Source organism: Capricornis sumatraensis, chromosome 7 (genome assembly GCF_032405125.1).
Source record: "Capricornis sumatraensis isolate serow.1 chromosome 7, serow.2, whole genome shotgun sequence".
Classification (NCBI taxonomy): Eukaryota; Metazoa; Chordata; class Mammalia; order Artiodactyla; family Bovidae; genus Capricornis; species Capricornis sumatraensis.
In genome coordinates, this window is record NC_091075.1 from 86,507,448 (window position 1) to 86,530,028 (window position 22,581).

The 22,581-nt window shown below is 36.5% G+C and overlaps 1 protein-coding gene across 1 annotated transcript in view; it reads right to left on the reverse strand.

Moving 5' to 3' along the window:
- Positions 1–21,909: 21,909 nt before the first annotated feature.
- LOC138081835 (transmembrane protease serine 11F-like) overlaps positions 21,910–22,581 on the reverse strand; it is a 139,737-nt gene continuing 139,065 nt past the window's right edge. The window contains exon 14 of the mRNA XM_068974955.1: positions 21,910–22,068. Coding sequence (XP_068831056.1) covers positions 21,910–22,068 — 159 coding nt within the window. The remainder of the gene's footprint in view (positions 22,069–22,581) is intronic.

Sequence of the window (22,581 nt, forward strand, 5' to 3'; positions counted from 1 at the left end):
CCATGTTTTCCCCTCAAGGAGGCATCTAGTTTTAGTTTTGATTATTTTCAAAATATTTCTTCTGCTAGATAATGAAAGATTTGAGGCCAGAAATTGTGATGTCTGTGAATGAATGGGATTTTCAGCACTTCTGCAAACACTTTGACATTCAATGTTTACTCAGTCTTTCTTTTAGTCAATTTGAAAATCAACATTTGAATTCATATTTCAAGTTCCCTTTTGCTTTGAAAATAAGTTTTTGGCAAAGCAGTCACATATAATTACAATGAATAAATGAACATATTGGCTAATAAATTAAAAATTCTATTCATTTGTCCACTTTTTGTTCATGTATAACAAATTGCTACAAACTTAACCACTTAAAACAGTAGCCATTTATGATCTGTTTTTCACTCTGTTGGACAGAGGTCCAGGTGAGTTCAGTGTTGTTCCCTGCTTAGTGTTTAAAGACTAAAATCATGGTGAGGGCTCAGCTGGGCTCCTATCAGGAGGCTGTGGTAAAGAATCACTTGCTGGCTCATTTAGTCTGATGGTAGAATTTGCAGAAGGACTAAAGTCCCTGTTTCTTTGCTGCCTGTCAGCTTGGGCTGCCTTCAGTTTCTAGAGACTATCTGCATCCCTTGATAAATGGTCCCCTTTGTCTTCAAGCCAGCAGTAGTACATCTTCTCACACTTGGAATCTGTTTGATTTTTCTGCTGCTCAGAAGAGAATATTCTCTATTTCTAAGGAAATCTACTTCTAAAGGCTTAGACTTCAACCCACCTGGAAAAATCTCTTTCTTTTATTAACTCAAAGTCAAGAGATTTGCAATATTAATCATATCTACATATCCCTTTCAAGAATGCAAACTTGCTAAAGTGATGAGGAAGAAAGAAATTCTATGCAAAGGGAATCATGTGTGCATGTGACATTATAGTGTGTTTACAGCACTAAAATACCTTTTTAAAAAAATGAAAATTAAGAACAAGAGCATGCCACAGCAATCAAAGCAGAAAAAGAAATAAAAGGTATCCAAATTGGAAAAGAAGTAAAACTCTCACTGTTTGCAGATGACATGTTCTTCTACATAGAAAACCCTAAAGACTCCACCAGGAAATTACTAGAGCTAATCAATGAATATAGTAAAGTTGCAGGATATAAAATCAACACACAGAAATCCCTTGCATTCCTATACACTAATAATGAGAAAATAGAAAGAGAAATTAAGGAAACAATTCCATTCACCATTGCAGCAAAAAGAATAAAATACTTAGGAATATATCTACCTAAAGAAACTAAAGACCTATATATAGAAAACCATAAAACACTGGTGAGAGAAATCAAAGAGGACACTAATAGTTGGAGAAATATACCATGTTCATGGATCAGAAGAATCAATACAGTGAAAATGAGTATACTACCCAAAGCAATCTATAGATTCAATGCAATCCCTATCAAGCTACCACCGGTATTTTTCACAAAGCTAGAACAAATAATTTCAAGATTTGTATGGAAATACAAAAAGCCTTGAATAGCCAAAGCAATCTTGAGAAAGAAGAATGGAACTGGAGGAATCAACCTGCCTGACTTCAGACTCTACTACAAAGCCACAGTCATTAAGACAGTATAGTACTGGCACAAAGACAGAAATATAGATCAATGGAACAAAATAGAAAGTCCAGACATAAATCCACACACCTATGGACACCTTATATGGACATCTTATATTCGACAAAGGAGGCAAGAATATACAATGGATTAAAGACAATCTCTTTAACAAGTGGTGCTGGAAAAACTGGTCAACCACTTGTAAAAGAATGAAACTAGAACACTTTCTAACACTATACACAAAAATAAACTCAAAATGGATTTAAGATCTAAACATAAGAGCAGAAACTATAAAACTCCTAGAGGAGAACACAGGCAAAACACTCTCCGACATAAATCACAGCAGGATCCTCTATGACCCCCCTCCCAGAATATTGGAAATAAAAGCAAAAATAAACAAATGGGACCCAATTAAATTTTAAAGCTCTGCACAACAAAGGAAACTATAAGCAAAGTGAAAAGACAGCCTTCAGAATGGGAGAAAATAATAGCAAATGAAGCAACTGACAAAGAATTAATCTGAAAAATATACAAGCAACTCCTGCAGCTCAATTCCAGAAAAATAAACGACCCGATCAAAAATGGGCCAAAGAACTAAACAGACATTTATCCAAAGAAAACATACATATGGCTAACAAACACAGGAAAAGATGCTCAACATCACTCATTATCAGAGAAATGCAAATCAAAACCACAATGAGGTACCATTTCACAAAAGTCAGAATGGCTGCAATCCAAAAGTCTACAAGCAATAAATGCTGGAGAGGGTGTAGAGAAAAGGGAACCCTCTTACACTGTTGGCAGGAATGCAAACTAGTACAGCCACTTTGAAGAACAGTGTGGAGATTCCTTAAAATACTGGAAATAGAACTGCCTTATGACCCAGCAATCCCACTACTGGGATACACACTGAGGAAACCAGAAGTGAAAGAGACATGTGTACCCCAATGTTCATCACAGCACTGTTTATAATAGCCAGGACATGGAAGCAACCTAGATGTCCATCAGCAGATGAATGGATAAGAAAGCTGTGGTACATATACACAATAGAGTATTGCTCAGCCATTAAAATGAACACATTTGAATCAGTTCTAATGAGGTGGATGAAACTGGAGCTGATTATACAGAGTGAAGTAAGCCAGAAAGAAAAACACCAATACAGTATACTAACACATATATATGGAATTTAGAAAGATGGTAATGATAACTCTGTATGTGAGACAACAAAAGAGACACAGATGTATAGAACCGTCTTTTGGACTCTATGGGAGAGGGAGAGAGTGGGATGATTTGGGAGAAAGGCATTGAAACATGTATAATATCATATATGAAATTAATCGCCAGTCCAGGTTTGATGCATGATACTGGATGCTTCAGGCTGGTGCACTGGGACGACCCAGAAGGATGGTACAGGGAGGGAGGGGAGTTCAGCATGGGGAACACGTGTATACCTGTGGTGGATTAATGTTGATGTATGGAAAAACCAATACAATATTGTAAAGTAATTAACCTCCAATTAAAATAAATAAATTTATATTAAGAATAAAAAAAGAATAAGAGGAAAAGGAAAGAGTTAAGATGAGAGATTAAAATGAAAAATAAGAAGAGGATAATCATGAAATTTTTGTATGTCTTGAAACTATATTTTGTCTTTACCCTATAGGTTAAAGGCTCTGAACTTCTTTTTTGTGTCATAGCCATTGTCATCTTTGGCTCTCTGGTCAAGACTATGGACCCCTTCTCATAAGAATGTTTTTAGATGCATAAGATAAAATACATAGGATTATACAAAAAACAGTATATGGCATTATAGTTATCAAAATCTTTTTTTATTTGGGTTTTTTAAAATTTCATTTTAATTTTTTTAACACCAAAAACATTTTGTATTGGGGTATAGCCAATTAACAATGTTGTGATAGTTTCAGGTGAACAGAGAAGGGACTCAGCCATACCTATATATGTGTCTGTTACAATTTTGAATAGAAGTAAATATGCTTCTCATTTAAAATGTTAGATAATGGAATATAGCAATGAGTCTAATAACATAATTTCAAAGCTGTAATGAGTATAAATATATTTTGATGCATATCTAACAACTATTAAATGAAATGAAAATATCTATGATTTCTTTTGGTGAAAAAGTCACTGATAAAGCTTATGTTACAGGGTTGTTGAGGTGTTTTTTTTTTTGGCCTATTTTGTAATGGAAAAAAATAGTAAGCTTCTGTTAACAATTAATGAATATAAAGATGATTTTAGGAGTAAAAAGATGGAGGAGGAATAGTTGGACATGGAGTACATCTCTTTCCATGGATACATAAGGAATACACCTTCAGACACAGAAGTGCATGCAGAACACCAGCTGAGAGTGGACAAGAATACCTGACCAGTGGAAAAGAATATATAGAACCATGAAAAACTCAGTAGGACGAAGGAACTAGGGGGAAAAGCAGGAGTGTTAGTAGGACAGGACCTGCACTTGGTGGGGGGGGAAACTGAAGCAGCAGTCCGATCCCCACATTGGGGCAATTGTCTGAGTTAGAGGAGAAACATTTAAGACTGAGAGTAAAACAGCTGATCTGAGGCAGCCTAAAGGGAATGAGAATCAGACAGTCCTTACAGCAGCCATACATACCCCAGACAGGAATGCTGGTCCCCTGGAAGGTGCAGCGGCTGGGGGCTGGAGTTTAGGGATTGTGGAGCAATCCCAGGGCAAGGGCTGCTGTTGACTGTGGAGAGATGGACTGAGGGGAATGTGAGTGAGGAGATCGTGGTGGGAAATGCTGGTGGAAGAAAGCCAGGCAGCCATGGAAGCAAGGTGATACTGCTGAGTCACACATAGCTGAGCCATCACCATAGCCTCTCTTTCCCCACCCGCAAGCATTGGCAGCTAAACAATAAAGAGTGGCCCATCAAACACCTGACACATGGAGCTACAGAGTAGGACCCTAGCCAGGGAGACCCCTTTATGAGCCTGACGTGCCAAACAACAGAGAAGGACCCCAGGCAAGGGAACCCTCTAAGTGCCTGAATGGGTGGCGCTATAAAGACTAGCCAAAGAGGCCTTCTGATCGCCAGCTACAAGAAGCTTGAAAAAAGACTCTGATACAGCCATAATTCCTGCAGTGTAGGCAGTCTGTGTCCCTGCACACTTGATGCCACTAGGGTCCCTGAAAGCCAATCAGCTGTGCCACCTTTACGCTCAACTCTTACTGGGTCAGAGCTACCACAGGCAAAAAAATGTCTTGCATCTATGGATGAAGGGTCATTTCGGTCGTGTCGAATCTTTGTGACCCTGTAGACTGTGGTCTGCCAAGCTTCATTGTCAGGGAGGGGGTTCTCCAAGCAAGAATACTGGAGCCTATTGGCCCATACTGGTTGCCATACCCTTCTAGACCACTATATTTCCTGTGGCCCTAGCTGTCAACTCCCCTGAGTACCTGGTGCTGCCAGAACCCCTGTGACCCAAACAACTGTACCACCTCCACATCTGGCCCTCAAAGGGGCAAACCCAAGTCCTCCAGGACAGCCTCAGGAGCAAACCTCAGTGGACAACCCACATGTAGAGGTGGAAATAAAACCACAGTCGAAACCCAGGGGGCAGTGTGACTAAGGAAGAAGACCCAAAACCTTCCCACCAGCTATACAAGCTACAGCTTAAATCCACATGATCACTTAGGCAGTCTCTATGTCTATGGAATATATAAAAGGTCATGGGAGAGTGCCCACAAAATAAAACACACTAGTTCTGATAGCTGTGGACATTGGAGGCAAGAACATACAGGAGCAGGACCAGATTAGAATCAGCTGCCCCCACCGCAGGTCCAGAGATCAGCACAGTGTTGGAGGGCATCCTAGGGAGGTAAGGTGGACTGTGATTCCCAGCTAGGGAAAGGACTCTGACAGCAGTGACTCAAGAAAACATTTCTTATTCTTATGTTTTAACTTGTTCTGTAGATTCTTTTGGAATTCCTCCCCCCCTTTTTTTTCCACCTCTGTTGTAGTTGTTGATTTTATTGGCATTATGAAGTCCAATTAAGCTTTTGAGCTTTTTTTCTCAGTCAAATTTTTTATTGCTGTTATAAACCTCTGCCTCTACGTTGGTCTTTTGCAGCTCTGTGGAATTTTCCTTTTTGCCCCCTCTCTTTTCTTTTTTTTAATTTTAATTTTTTAAATATATAATTATTTTCTCTACATTTATTCCTTTGTTTGGTTTTCCTACTCTTCTTTTCCCCTTGCAGTTAATCTTTAATGTATTTGAATCTTCTTTATCTACCTCTATTTAACTTTGCATATCTATTCTTTCTTTTCTTTCTCTCCTTTCCTCTCAATGTATTTGTTAGTTTTATTTCATTGCTTTATTCCCCCAATTGGCACCTTGCTTTAGTTTTGTTTTCCAGTTTGTGCTTTAGTTAGTTTTGTTCTGGTAGACATAATTTTTGGTTTCCTTTGTTTGTTGGGTCAATCTATTGTACTTTATATTTGTTGGACTCTTTTGATTACACTTATGGGTGTATATGTATATATGTATATTCAGTCACAGTTTTATTGTTGCTATAAACCTCTGCTTCTACGTTGGGCTTTTGCAGTTCTGAGAAGTTTTCCTTTTTTTTTTTTTTCCTTCTGTTTTTTTTCCTTTTCTCTTTTTTAGAATTTTAATTTTTTAAAATCTGTTATATTTTTCTACATTCATTCCTTTGTTTGTGTTTCCTGCTGTTCTTTTCCCCCTGCAGTTAATCTTTAATGTATATAAATTCTCTTCATCTACCTCTATTTAACATTGCATATCTATTCTTTCTTTCCTTTCCTCTCAATGTATCTGTTAGTTTTGTTTTCATTGCTCTATTCCCCACTTAGCACCTTGCTTTAGTTTTGTTTTCCAGTTTGTGCTTTAGTTAGTTTTGTTCTTAACAGGTAAATATAATTTTTGATTTCCTTTATTCTCTAGGTCAATCTACTGTACTTTATTTTTGTTTGACTGTTTTGACTTTGCACATGGGAGTATTTGTATATATGTATATTCCATTATTTTAATCATTACTTGCCTGATTTTGTAGCTGCCATTTGTCTGGGGTTCATCTTTGGCTTCTCATTTTTGGATATTTGTTTTAATCTCACTTAATGCCATAACAAACCACATGTGGAATCATCACTCCTGACCGAAGATCAGGTCCTGAGCCTTTGGGGTGGGAGCACTGACTCTAAGACCCTAGACTAACCCTAGAGAGTATCAAACAGTGAGAACTCACACAAAGGAAACCACTTGAATACAAGGCCCAGCATCACCCAACCACAGTAGCACCCTATGCAAACAAAACAAAACAAAAATTCAAACCCAATCATCAGCAGACAGGATTAACACTTCACTTACCCTTGCCCATAAGAGGAAAAACAAACAAACAAACAAAAACTCAGCACAAATCTCACCCTATATGAAGCTTACACAAACCACTGGACCAACCTTAGGAGGGCAGAAACCAAAAGGAAGAAAGAATTCAACCTTCTTCAAGGAAAGAATTCAACTTTCCTTGAGGCCTGGGAAAAGGAGACCGTAAACACAATAAGTTAAAAAATAATAATAAAATGGCAGAGAAATAGTACACAAATGAAGGAACAAACTAGAAACACACAAGTCCAAATAAATGAAGAGGAGATAGGCAAACTACCTGAAAAAGGAATCAGAATAATGATAAAAAAATAATAATTCAGAATAATAATAATTAAGAATAATAAAGATGATCAAAAATCTTGAAAACAAAATGGAGAAAATGCAAGAATCAATTAACGAAGATGTAGAAGAATTAAAGAATAAATATACGGAGACAAACAACACAATTACTGAAATGAAAAATAATCTAGAAGAAATCAGTAGCAGAATATCTGAAGAAGAACGAATCAGTGAGTTGGAAGATAGAATGGTGGAAATAACTTCTGAAGAGGAGAATAGAGTAAAAAGTATGAAAAGAACTGAGGATAGTCTCAGAGCCCTCTGGGACAATATCAAAAGCACCAACATTCAAATTATAGAGGTCCCAGAAGAAGAAGAGAAAAAGAAAGGGTATGAGAAAATTTTTGAAGAGGTTATAGTTGAAAATTTCCCCAACATGAAAAGGAAATAGTCAATCAAGTCCAAGAGGCACAAAGAGTCCCATATAGGATAAACCTAAAGAGAAACATGCCAAGGCACATACTAATCAAACTGACAAAACTAAACACAAAGAAATAATAAAATAAAGTAAAATTTAAAAAAACTCACAAAATTTAAATTAGGATTCTGAGGGTGAATAAATGAACTGGCAATGGCTCATTATAGAAATAAATAAAATTCACACTTTTCTCATAAAAAAAATAAAAAAATAAAAGCAGCAAGGGAGAAGCAACAAGTAACATAAAAGGGAAATGCCATATTCTTCACAGCTGATCTTTCAGCAGAAACTGTACAGGCCAGAAGGGAATGATAGGATATATTTAAAGTATTGAAAAGGAAAAACCTACAACCAAGATTACTGTAGCTGGCAAGGATCTCATTCAAAATTGATGGAGAAATAAATAAAAGCTTTTCAGAGAAGCAAAAGTTAAGAGAATTCAGTACCAACAAACCAGTTTTACAACAAATATTAAAGGGATTTATATAGTCAAGAAATACAAGAGAAGAGAAAATATCGACAAAATCAACCCAAAGCAATTAAGAAAATGGCAATAGGAATGTACACATCAATAATTACTTTAAATGTCAATGGATTAAATGCTCCAACCAAAAGATACAGACTGGCTGAAGGGATACAAAAACAAGACCTATATATATGCTGTTTACAGGAAACCCATCTCAGAACTAAAGACACATATAGACTGAAAGTGAGAGGATGGAAAACTATATTCTATGCAACTGGGAAGCAAAGGAAAGCTGGAGTAGCAATCCTCACATCAGACAAAATAAGTTCAGTTCAGTCGCTCTGTCGTGTCTGACTCTTTGCGACCCCAAGAATCACAGCATGTCAGGCCTCCCTGTCCATCATCAACTCCCAGAGTTCATTCAAACTCATGTCCATCGAGTTGGTGATGCCATCGAACCATCTCATTCTCTATCGTCCCCTTCTCCTCTTGCTCCCAATCCCTCCCAGCATCAGGGTCTTTTCCAATAAGTCAACTCTTCGCATGAAGTGGCCAAAATACTGGAGTTTCAGCTTCAGCATCAATCCCTCCAATGAACACCCAGGACTGATCTCCTTTAGGATGGACTAGTTGGATCTCCTTGCAGTCCAAGGGACTCTCAAGAGTCTGCTCCAACACCACAGTCAAAAGCATCAATTCTTCGGCACTCAGCTTTCTTCACAGTCCAATTCTCACATCCATACATGTCCATAGGAAAAACCATAGTTTGACTAGATAGACCTTTGCTGGCAAAGTAATGTCTCTGCTTTTCAATATGCTATCTAGGTTGGTCATAACTTTCCTTCCAAGGAGTAAGCGTCTTTTAATTTCATGGCTTCAGTCACCATCTGCAGTGATTTTGGAGCCCCAAAAAATAAAGCCTGACATTGTTTCCAATATTTCCCCATCTATCTGTCATGAAGTGATAGGACCAGATGCCATGATCTTAGTTTTCTGAATGTTGAGCTTTAAGACAACTTTTTCACTCTCCTCTTTCACTTTCATCAAGAGGCTCTTTAGTTCCTCTTCACTTTCTGCCATAAGGGTTGTGTCATCTGCATATCTGAGCTTATTGATATTTCTCCCAGCAATCTTGATTCCAGCTTGTGCTTCTTCCAGTCCAGCATTTCTCTTGATATACTCTGCATATAAGTTAAATAAGCAGGGTGACAATATATAGCATTGATGTACTCCTTTTCCTATTTGGAACCAGTCTGTTGTTCCATGTCCAGCTCTAACTGTTGCTTCCTGACCTGCATATAGGTTTCTCAAGAGGCAGGTCAGGTGGTCTGGTACTCCCATTTCTTTCAGAATTTTCCACAGTTTATTGTGGTCCACACAATCAAAGGCTTTGGCATAGTTAATAAAGCAGAAATAGATGTTCTTCTGGAACTCTCTTGCTTTTTCGATGATCCAGCGGATGTTGGCAATTTGATATTTAGTTCCTCTGCTTTTTCTACAACCAGCTTGGACATCTGGAAGTTCACGGCTCATGTTTTGCTGAAGTCTGGCTTGGAGAATTTTGAGCAATACTTTACTAGCCTGTGAGATGAGTGCAATTGTTTGGTAGTTTGAGCATTCTTTGGTATTTCCTTTTTTGGGATTGGAATGAAAACTGATCTTTTCCAGTCCTGTGGCCACTGCTGAGTTTTCCAAATTTGCTGGCGTATTGAGTGCAACACTGTCACAGAATCATCTTTCAGGATTTGAAAGAGCTCAACTGAAATTCCATCACCTCCACTAGCTTTGTTCATAGTGATGCTTTCTAAGGCCCACTTGACTTCACATTCCAGGATGTCTGGCTCTAGGCAAGTGATCACACCATCATGATTATCTGGGTCATGAAGATCGTTTTTGTACAGTTCTGTGTATTCTTGCCACCTCTTCTTAATATCTTACACTTCTGTTAAGTCCATACCATTTCTGTCCATTATTGTGCCCATCTTTGCATGAAATGTTCCCTTGGTGTCTCTAATTTTCTTGAAAAGATCTCTAGTCTTTCCCATTCTGTTGTTTTCCTCTATTTCTTTGCATTGATTATTGAGGAAGGCTTTCTTATCTCTTCTTGCTATTCTTTGGAACTCTGCATTCAGATGCTTTAAGGAAAGACACTACCTAATGATCAAGGGATCAATCCAAGAGGAAGACATAACAATTGTAAATATCTATGCACCCAACACAGGAGCACTTCAATACCTAAGACAAACTCTAATAGACAAAAATGGAGAAATTGACAGTAACACAATAATAGTAGGAGACTTTAACACCCCACTCACACCAATGGATAGATCTTCAAAACAGAAAATTAGTAAGGAAACACAAGACTTAAATGATACATTAGATGAGATGGATCTCATTGATATCTTCAGGAAATTCTATCCAGATGCAGAATACACCTTCTTCTCAAGTGCACATGGAACATTCTCCAGGATAGACCACATGTTGAGTCACAGATCAAACCTCAGTAAATTTAAGAAAATTGAAATCGTATCAAGAATCTTCTCCAACCACAATGCTATGAGACTAGATATCAATTACAAGGAAAGAAAAAAAACTAAGAAACACAAACATATGGAGATTAAACAACACGTTTCTAAATATCCAGCAGGTTACTGAAGAAATCAAAAGGATAATAAAAATTTTCTAGAAACAAATAACAATGAAAACACAACTCAAAACCTATGGGATGCAGCAAAAGCGGTTCTTAGAGTGAAGTTTATATCAATACAATCCCACCTCAAGAAAAAGAAAAGTATCGAATAGACAACCTAACTTTACACCTAAAAAACTGGAAAAAGAAGGAAAAAAAAAACCCTCCAAATTAGTAAAAGGAAGGAAATCATAAAGATCCAAGCAGAAATAAATGAAAAAGAAATGAAAGACACAATAGTAAAGATTAATAAAACTAAAAGCTAATTCTTTGAGAAGATAAACAAAATTGACAAACCTTTAGGCAGACTCATCAAGGAAAAAAAAAGAGAAGAATGAAATCAACAAAATTAGAAATGAAAAAGGAGAGGTTACAACAGACAATGCACAAATACAAAGGAGTATAAGAGACTACTATTAACAATCATATGGCAATAAAATAGATAATCTGGAAAAAATGGACAGATTCTTAGATAAGTTCAGTCTTCCAAGACTGAACCAGGAAGAAATAGAAGTTATGAACAATCCAATTACAAGCCCTGAAATTTAAGCTGTGATCAAAAATCTCTCAAAAAACAAAATCCCAGGATCAGATGGCTTCACAGGAGCATTCTATCAAACATTTAGAGAAGAGCTAATGCCTATCCTTTTAAAACTCTTTAAAAAAATTGCAGAGGATGGAACACTTCCAAACTCATTCTATGAGGCCACCATCACCCTGATACCAGAACCAGACAAAGACAACATAAAGAAAGAAAACTACAAGGCCAATATCACTGATGAACATAGATGCAAAAATCCTCAACAAAATTTTAACAAATAATTCAGCAACATATCAAAAAGTCCATACATCATGATCCAGTTGGGTTTATTCCAGGAGTGCAAGGATTCATCAATCAATGTGATACACCATATTTACTAATTGAAAGATAAAAACCATATGATCATCTCGATAGATGTAGAAAAAGCCTTTGACAAAATTCAGCACCTATTTATGATCAAAACTCTTCAAAAAATGGGCATAGAAAGAACCTACCTCAACATAGTAAAGGCCATATATGATAAGCCTACAGCAAACATTATTTTCAATGGTGAAAAACTGAAAGCATTCCTCCTAAGATCAGGAACAAGACAAGGGTATCCACTTTCACTACTTTTATTCAACATAATTCTGGAATCCTAGGTATAGCAATCAGAGAAGGAAAAGAAATAAAAGGACTCCAGATCAGAAAAGAAGAAATAAAGCTCTCACTGTTTGCAGATGACATAATACTGCACATAGAAAGCCCTAAAGATAGTATCAGAAAATAACTAGAACTAATATTCTTGCCTGGAGAATCCCATGGACGGAGGAGCCTGGGCTACAGTCTACGGGGTCGCAAAGAGTCGGACACAACTGAGTGACTTCACTTTCACTTTCAATCAGTGAATTTAGCAAAGTTGCAGGATATAAGATCAATACACAGATATCACTTGCATTTCTATATACTAACTGAAAAATCAGAAAGAGAAATTAAGAGTCAATCCCATTCACCATTGCAACAAAAAGACTTAAATATCTAGGAACAAACTTACCTAAGGAGATAAAAGAACTGTACACAGAAAATGATAAGACACTAATGAAGGAAATCAAAGACAACATAAACAGATGGAGAGATATTCCATGTTCCTGGGTAGGAAGAATCAATATTGTGAAAATGACTATACTACCAAATGCAATCTACAGATTCAATGTAATCCCTATCAAATTACCAATGGCATTTTTCACAGAACTAGAACAAAAAATTTCACAATTCACATGGAAACACAAAAGACTCTGAATAGCCAAAGCAATCTTGAGAAAGAGGCATGGAGCTGGAGGAATCAACCTTCCTGACTTCAGATTATACTACAAAGCTACAGTCATCAGGAGAGTATGGTACTGGCACAAAAACATAAATATAGACCAATGGAACAAGATAAAAGGCCCAGAAATAAACCCATGCACCTATGGGTACCTTATTTTTGACAAAAGGGTAAGAATATACAGTGTGGCAAAGACAGCCTCTTCAGTAAATGGTGCTGGGAAAACTGGACAGCTACATGTAAAAAAATGAAATTAGAACAATTCCTAACACCATACACAAAGATAAACTCAAAATGGATTAAAGACTTAAATGTAAGACCAGAAACTATAAAACTCTTAGAGGAAAACATAGGAAGAGCACTGGATGACATAAAGCAAAGCAAGATCCTCTATGACTCACCTCCTAGAGTAATGGGAATTAAAAAGTTAACAAGTGGGAGCTGATTAAACTTAAAAGGTTTTGCACAGCAAAGGAAAGTATAAGCAAGGTGAAAAGACAACCCTCACAACTGACAAAGGATTAATTTCCAAAATATACAAGCATTTCATACAACTCAATACCAGAAAAACAAACAACCCAATCAAAAAGTGGGAAAAAGACCTAAACAGGCATTTCTCTAAAGAAGACATACAGATGGCTAACAAACACATGAAAAGATGCTCAACATCGCTCATTATTAGAGAAACGCAAATCGAAACTACAATGATATATCACCATACACTGGTCAGAATGGCCATCATCAAAAAGTCAACAAAAAATAAATGCTGGAGAGGGTGTGAAGAAAAAGGAACACTTTTGCACTGTTGGTGGGAATGTAAATTGATACAGCCACTATGGAAGACAGTATGGTTATTCCTTATAAAACTAGGAATAAAACCACCATATGACCCAGCAATCCTACTCCTAGGCATATACCCTGAGGAAACCAAAATTGAAAAAGACACATGTATCCAATTGTTCATTTCAGCACTGTTTATAATGGCTAGAATATGGAAGCAACCTAGATGTCCATCGACAGATGAATGGATAAAGAAGTTGTGTTACATATACAAGATGGTATATTACTCAGCCATAAAAAGGAACACATTTGAGTCAGTTCTGATGAGGTGGATGAACCTACAACCTATATTATACAAAGTGAAATAAATCAGAAAGAGAAAGATATATATTGTATATTATTGCATATATACAAAATCTAGAAAAATGGTAATAAAGAATCTTTACAGTGCAACAATGGAGAAACAGAGAATAGACTTATGGACACAGGAAGAGGGGAGGAGAGGGTGAGATATATGGAAAGAGTAACATGGAAACTTACATTATCATACGTAAAATAGATAGCCAAAGGAACTTGCTGTATGGCTTAGGAAACTCAAACAGGGCTCTGTATGAACCTAGAGGAGTGGGATAGGGAGGGAGATGGGAGGGGATATATGTATACCTATGGCTGATGCATGTTGAGGTTTGACAGAAAACAACAAAATTCTGTAAATCAGTTATCCTTCAATGAAAAATAAATTCAAAAAAATAAAAAAAGACTATTTTATTTTTCCTATCTAAGTTGTTGTGCTCTAGATTAAGCACTTCTTATAGGAGTTGGAGAAACTAGAGGTATTCGAAATTAGAGGTGCAGATGCATGAAATAGAGGACTGCAAGTTTGGAAAAAGATCATTTTGAAGTTATTCCAATAAATCAGAAGTGATGGAGGTGTAAAAGAAATTAAGGTCATTTGGATTTATGAGTTCAAAGAATTGAGGCTAGATGTGGATTATCCATTTGGATGTTGAAATTGACCACAGTGAAATTAAGAGTCAGATAAAGAGGTCTATTTTGACCTCAGCTAATGTGTGTGGGGGGTGATGTCCAGAGCCTAGAAGTTATTAAGAGGGATAATATGTGGTATAGCTAGAGATATGAGCCTAAGTACTAAAAATATTACTTTATATGTTTATGCTATTGTGCAACAGTAATTGTTGGATGAACACAAATATTTGGAAGCTTTTAATGGGGAGTTGGAAGAATATTGACTTAGTATGAGATCCAGAGAGAAAGAGGAATCACTTGAGAGGGTTACAGTGAAGGCATATGTTAGAGACACCCAGACTGAAGTAAGATGATGAGGAAACATTCTGTGAAATGTTGAAGGTATAGGAAAATTTTTGATTAAAAAAAAAAGAAAGATTAAGCAGAATCAGCTGAGGAAAGGGGTAGTAATGAGGTGTAAAGCCCATGAGGAAGACAAAGAACTGTATGAGGAGAAGAAACCACAGGTCTTATGAGAAAGAAGCAATGTAGAGGGAAAGATAGGTGAGTATTAGGGGTCTTCCTTCATGCAGTACAAGAGGGTTCATGGAGTGAGGAAGGGGAGGATGTCATGCTTTATGACTCATGACTCTGACGTAAAATTTAGCTGATAGCAGGCTAGCCTGATGTTCTGGGCAAGGTCAAGTGGTGAAAGGATCTATGTATCAACTCAAACGTAGCCATTAAAAATGATGAGTATCCTAACATGTGGTCATTGAAAAATATATAGTCTCAGATGGAGAAATAAATAATTTTAAAAATGCTACTTTGTCAATTTCATTAAATACATGTATGCATATGTACAAAAATAGGAAGATAAAAATAGTTGTAAGTCGATATAATTTTGTGCCCTCATCCTCTCAAAAAGTATTAGTTATAATGTTCCTGTAGGTTTTTCTAAAGTGGAATAAATAAATCATTCATTTCCTGTAATGAAAAAAAAAGAAAAGCTTTTATTCTGTGGCCTACTTTTTTTTTCTATGACAATTCTATAAAGTGGATTTCGCTTAATGTATTTGTCTTTCCAATGGTTCCCTTTTCACTTTCAGGTTCTATTTATTTCTCCTCTCCACTTTTAAATTCTTCTTTTCTTCATCGTGAATTTCAACCAAGCATTAATTTCCTAATCCTCTTTCCCTAAGGATTACTACTTATAGGACAAACACTAGAGGATAGTTAAAAATTTCCCAAGCATTCACTAATCTCCACCTAGATCTAAGCAGGAAGGTATGAGTTTGAGGTTCATAAGAAGGCACTTGTTTTGAATACAGATGAAGGGTAGCTGAAACCATTAGGAAAGTAATCCTATGTATTTCTGAAACTTGTCCTCCTGAAAATATTTAATAGGGGTATATCTGAACAACTTTTATGGAGAATACTGATGTTTGGGAGTAGAAAGGGAAGAAAGATCTAACAATGCCCTCCTCATCTCCAAAACTAAATTTTAAGTAAAAGTTGGGACATAGATTCTGACAATGGAACAAAATGTATACAAATAGAACTTCGCAGGAAACCTTTAACATCTGGTTAGCATACTCACAATTACATAGCTCTGTGACTTAATTTGAATCTTAAATGGTTCAGAATGCAGTACTAAGCAGAGTACTTGAAATATACTTTGTTAAATTATGACTTTGGAGTGATTTTGATATTTTCCACTGTCAGTTATAAGGTAGCTTTAACAATATTCCCAGTTGATTGATTATAGAGTTCTCCAATATGTTATGGTAAAATACGTTGTTTAGTTGCTAAGTCATGTCCAACTCTTTTGTAACCCTGTGGACTATAGCTCACCAGGCTTCTCTGTCCATGGGATTTCTCAGGCAAGAATACTGGAGTGGGTTGTCATTTCCTTCTCCGAGGGTTATTCCTGACCCAGGGATTAAACCTGTGTCTCCTGCATTAGCAGGCAGATTCTTTACTACTGAGCAACCAAGGAAGCCCAAAATATGCTGTAAATAAAATGAATTGGGACTGTATTCATTCTTAAAGCTATCAAGTGAACAACAATTTTATTTGCCTGGCACTTTTCAAGATAAATTAATATTACTCATACTAGCTGTGGAGTTAAAGAGCCTCTTGATAAAGGTGAAAGAGAAGAGTGAAAAAGCTGGCTTAAAACTCAACATTCAAAATATGAAGACCACAGCATCTGGTCCCATCACTTCATGGCAAATAATTCGGGAAACAATGGAAACAGTGACAGTCTTGATTTTCTTGGGGTCCAAAATCACTGCGGACGGTGACTCTAGTCATGAAGTTAAAAGATGCTTACTCTTTGGAAGAAAAGCTATGACAAACCTAGACAGTGTATTAAAAAGCAGAGACATTACTTTGCTGACAAAGGACCATATAGTCAAAGCTATGGTTTTTCCAGTAGTCATGCACAGATGTGAGAGCTGGACAATAAAAAAGAACGATCCCCAGAGAACTGATGCCTTTGAACTGTGGTCTGGAAAAGACTCTTGAGAGTCCCTTGGATAGCAAGAAGATCAAATCAGCCAATCCTAAAGGAAATCAAACCTGAATATTCATAAGAAGGACTGATGCTGAAGCTGAAGTTCTAATCCTTTGGCCATCTGATGGGAAGGGCCCACTCACTGGAAAATACCCTGATCTGGGAAACATTGAGGGCAGGAGGAGAAGAGGATGACAGAGGATGAGATGGTTGGATGGCATCACCGACTCGATGGACATGAGTCTGAGCAAACTCCAGGAGATGGTGAAGGACAGGGAAGCTTGGCATGCTGCAGTCCACACGGGGTCACAAAGAGTTGGACACAACTGAGTGACGGAACAACAAGTATGAGCTATATTATATATTATTTCTCTTCAAGAAAATAACTATAATTTCAACAAAACAGTGGTTTTTGAAAAATACATAAAGCAATACTAATGATAAACACAAATGCTAAGACTGTATAAAAACTTAATGAAATCTTAGTGCGTGTGCAGCATCAGCTGTGCTGTTACCAGTTTATAATAATATACTTGTCACTTTTCAAGCTGTTTGAAACATTCTCTGAATTTGAACTCTCTCATTCAAGAAGAAAATCTCACAACATTGTGAGGTAGATAGGTTAATATTCCATTTAAAAAGTTAAGGGCAATTGGGAGCAAAGATATATTTCTCTTAATTGCCTGACATGATTACATTTCTCTCATTCCTTATTAGCCAGTTAAAACTTTCAGGCCAGAAAAATACTGAAACATGTAAAAGAATGTTCATTGTAAGCGTTCACAAAATCATCTTAATCAAAACTTCTGGTTTGCTGCATTTTAGTGCACTTCCTGTAGTTTTGTTTATGAAACAGATTTTCTAATGAGGCATTAAAAAGAGCAAAGTTCAAAGCAAACACTTTGTTTTAGCAAGATCTGAAATCTTTTGCTGCTCCTCATTTTAAAATATGGTATAGATTCTGAATTTACACCACATAAAGGCTTTAATTAGAAAGTTTAGTGTGGAGGGATGAGAAAGAGAAGGGATATTGTGTAGATTTGTAGGGGAAACTTTCCATAGATTATTCTGACCTGCGAATTTAACTAGCTCTACAATTTCACCTACATTAAAATTGTCCTTTATTTCCATAGTTATAGCTGGATATAATTTTAAGTGGTATTATTTATCTTAACCATAAAGCTGGTTTGATTAAATGACATACTTTGCCAAACATGATGTGAGTTGAACTTTTTTCCTAGGAGAAACACTGGTCTAGCAATAATCATTTCATTGCAATGACTTCTAAAACCACAATATCCCTGTCTAGTGAACATGTGTAACTCATGACTGAACTGGATGAAAGAGTTCCTGCATTCTCCTCCTCTATTGATTATCATCTAATGTATTTCCTGGGGAACTTCTCTTGGCTTTGAATTCTTGGAAAAGAAGTTTCATATAGATAATCTCTTAGGTTCTGTCCAGCTCCAACAGCTATAACTCTAGGATTAATTTCAATACTTTGTAACAAGTTCATTTTTCATTTCCCTGATGACATGAATGAATGCCTTGCACATATCCCATCTCTGTCAAATAAATATATGAGCAAAGCATCAAGTTCATTGGATGATTGCTATTAATGTGTTTTTGCTCTTAGTGTTATTGAATCATGAAGATTTTCCTGAGAGGTTGTTAGGCATTGTAAAATTTTTGGTTCAGTCTTGTTCTAGCATTAATAATTAACCCTTTTATCCACATGGCACCCCAAATTCTACCAAGATTCTACCGGAATTATGTGCTACGTCATTTACTGTCAACTGAAATGGCTTTGACCTGTCTTTTTAAAAACAATGAGTCAGACAAATTGTAGAGTTGTTGTTGTTGTTGTTTTTTTTTTTCTATGAAAAGTTGTGTGTGTTATTATAGTATTCACAGCATACAAGACACAGCCCAGGCTTTTTTTTTTTAACCACAAAATATCTGCAAAATTTACAAAGTAATACTATTGATAAATAAAAATAACACTGTAAAAAAACCACTTCTGTATAATTTTCATGCATTTACAGCATCATCTGTACTAATATCAGTTTGCAGAAATATACTTTGCATTTTTTGAGCAAATTTTAAACATTCATTGATTTTTCAACTTTATTATTTTACAAGAAAGCTTTACAACAATGCCATGAGCTAGATCACCCAATGTCCCATATAGTAGGTGGAAAACATGAGGAAAAGCTATTGCATGATCCTCGTATCACCACACAACAGATCAGAATCAAACTAGAAATAGTATATATAAATCTGTTTTTAAAATCTGCTCTTCCATTTCTTAGATTTTCATAGTCTATTGCATTTATTCCTCTCATATGTGTCAAAATGTCATTGGGCTGAATTAAGTTAACCGTATTATAATTTAAATAAGTATATGTAGTTTCACAGATATTTATATGCAAAGAGAAGTCACAGTCTTCTGAAATAAAAATATAGGTACACAAAAGCACATATCCATCCAATCTAGACAGATTTGTTTTCTTTTGTCTACCAAAGGCTGTGTTAGGCTTTAATATAAAGAAGGTACATCATCAGTCAAACAGATTTTGAACATGCTAAATATTTGCCAAAAAGTTTTGGCTGTATCTCTAAATATAAAAGGAAGCATAAGGATTTAAATTTTTATTCTGCTTTTTCTGTTGATATTTAGTTGCTAGGAGTCATCAGATCAGAAATTTGGTGATTTTTTGTTTTCAAAAAGGAAGTATGTATGAATAACCATTTTGTGTCTATTATATCTTAACATTTATATTAAATGACTAGGAGTTGTTTAGTTACATTTATCTTGTTTACATATACATTACATATAACACACATACATGCAAATTTAAAGTTTCGATCATCAAAGAAACTAAGAGGCTAGATTTTTCTTAGATAAATCAGAGCAACAAGTCTAGAATTTGAGACCTCACGTTTGGAACCTGAGTGTGAATCCAGCTGCATCTCTGTGGCCATAGCCCTGATGACAGATGACAAGCATATTATGACTACTTGTGTATAAGCAGACTTGGTTAGACATACATTACTGAGACATACAAAACTGATTTTGAAAACCTAGTAATTCACCTAATTTTTTACAATGTAATTTAAACTATTCTGAAATCAATTACATGATTTTAAAGAAGCAAGGTACAAATTTTAAAAAGTATATTGTTTTATTGAGTCCAAAGCACATTAATAATAATTCATAGAAGCTAATCTATATACGTGCTTCCCAGGTGGCTCAGTGTAAAGAACCGACCTGTCAGTGCAGGAGACATGGGTTCGATCCCTGGGTCAGGAAGATCCCCCTGGAATAAGAAACAGCAACCCATTCCAGTATTCTTGCCTGGAAAACTCCATGGACAGAGGAGCCTGGCGGGCTTCAGTCCATGGGGTCACAGAGATAGATACAACTGAGCATGCACACACAGCATGACACATAGTCCATATTGAGAGCCCGCTGTGTAAAGACACTGTTCCAAGTAATTTACCTGTATGAATGCATTTAATCCTCATAATGGTATGAGGTAGGTACTATTTTTATTCTCACTGTAGAGATGAAAGTGCTAATGCAGAGATGTTAAGGACCCATAGTTTATACATGGCAGAGTCAACATTCAAGCTCAAGCAGTCTGATTCTAAGCCTGTGCTCTCTCCCACCAGACCCAGGGCTGGTTTAAGCCCCATGTCATTCACTTATTAAACAAATTAAGTTAATTTACTTTAAAACTCATAAAGGCATTCCTTCCCATTATAACAAAGCTTTATATAGTGTATAATATATGCCAGACACTGTGCCAAGTATTGCACAAATCAGATTTCCTAATCTGACATTCCAGTAGACATCTGACTTGTCAGAGAACTTAAGACTTATAAAAGCACTGTATATGATATAGATATATCTAAATGATAATTCTTGCCTGGAGAATCCCAGGGATGGGGGAGCCTGCTGGGGCTGCCTTCTATGGGGTTGCACAGAGTCGGACACGACTGAAGCAATTTAGCAGCAGCAGCAAATGATAATTGGATGTCTCATTCCATCAAAAATCTAAAGAGTGCTTGTTTTGTTAGTAATTATTTGAAACATCTCTGATAGCCTGGGTTCCATTGGTTCTTTTTATCCTCCTTATACCCACGAAAAAGTTCTCCCAAGAGTTGTCTCCTTTTCAGTCTAGCTTCAAATGTGTGAATGGAAAGATGTTGTTAAAGAATAAACCAGAAATGCTTATTAACAATACAACATGCATCCTGAAGCTAGCACTGATGTGTATAACCCAATGTTAATAGCAAGTTCAGATTTATTTAAACACCTTTTAAATGGCAATTCTCATGGTTAATGATAATGCTCTGTATTATTATTTGTAAACACAGGTTAGAATTCAAGTTATATTGCAAATCTCACACACTCCATTCAAGCCACTGAAGGTCCAGTAATCAGTCCTAGAATGCTGGAGCCCTGAATCCTCAAGGATGGTTTCTGTTTGATATTTTGCTAGATGAATCCCAAGTGCTCCAGGTACTATATGAAGTAAGATTTTGAGAGCCCTGGCAGCCCTGGCAGCCCTGGAAGCCCCTTCATATCCTCTGGAAAATGATGTTCCCATCTTCAATGGAAGGAAAGTATATGTAAATATTCATCTGATTAGTAGGATCACAATTTCCCATGTGAGTGAGGAGTTGGTGCTACCTGTCATTTGCTGTATCTTTTTCTCTTAGGGTAGAGAAAGATTTCTGTCCCATATACACAAAGTTCACCTCATGATATTAGATTGCTCTGCCTGTGAAGGACTTCTTGACATTCAGCAAAAGAACTGATCCAAATCACAAGAATATAAATAGTACATAATATGTGGGAGTTTTAGCTCTATGTGCGATGTATAAAATTCAGGATCAGTTCACACTAGATACCAGTCTTGGAGGCAATCCAGTCTCGATACTGAGACACTCTTGTGTAGACCCCAGGTTTTTTGGGAAGAGCACATGATTGTCCCCAACTTACTATACCAACAAGGTACCAGATTTCATGATTTTCATAAACCAGAGGTCCACCAGAATCTCCCTAGAGAAAAAAAAATTGAGACTGTTAACTCTAATTCAGTAGGACAATCACTGCAATCATCTTTCTTCCAGAGGAAAAATGGAAACAGTTACGTAGAACATGCAACTAGATTAAAGACAGATTATATGATGGTTCTCTTGACTGAGTTAAAATTTTGTGCTAAATTATTAAATACATTATTTTCTAGAAAGACCAATACTAATTTATATGGAATGGCTACATTATTTATGCTTCAGCATACATATATTTTTTGCTAGTTTTATTAGACACTGTAAGCATGATTTAGTAAGCATTTATCTAAAATATTTAATATGAGGTTGGTATTTGTACATTGAAGGAAATGGCAACCCACTCCAGTATTATTGCCTACAGAATCCTGTGGACGGTGGAGCCTGGCGGGCTGCTGTCCATAGGGTCGCACAGGGTCAGACACGACTGAAACGACTTAGCATGCATGCATGCATTGGAGAAGGAAATGGCAGCCCACTCCAGTATTCTTGCCTGGAGAATCCC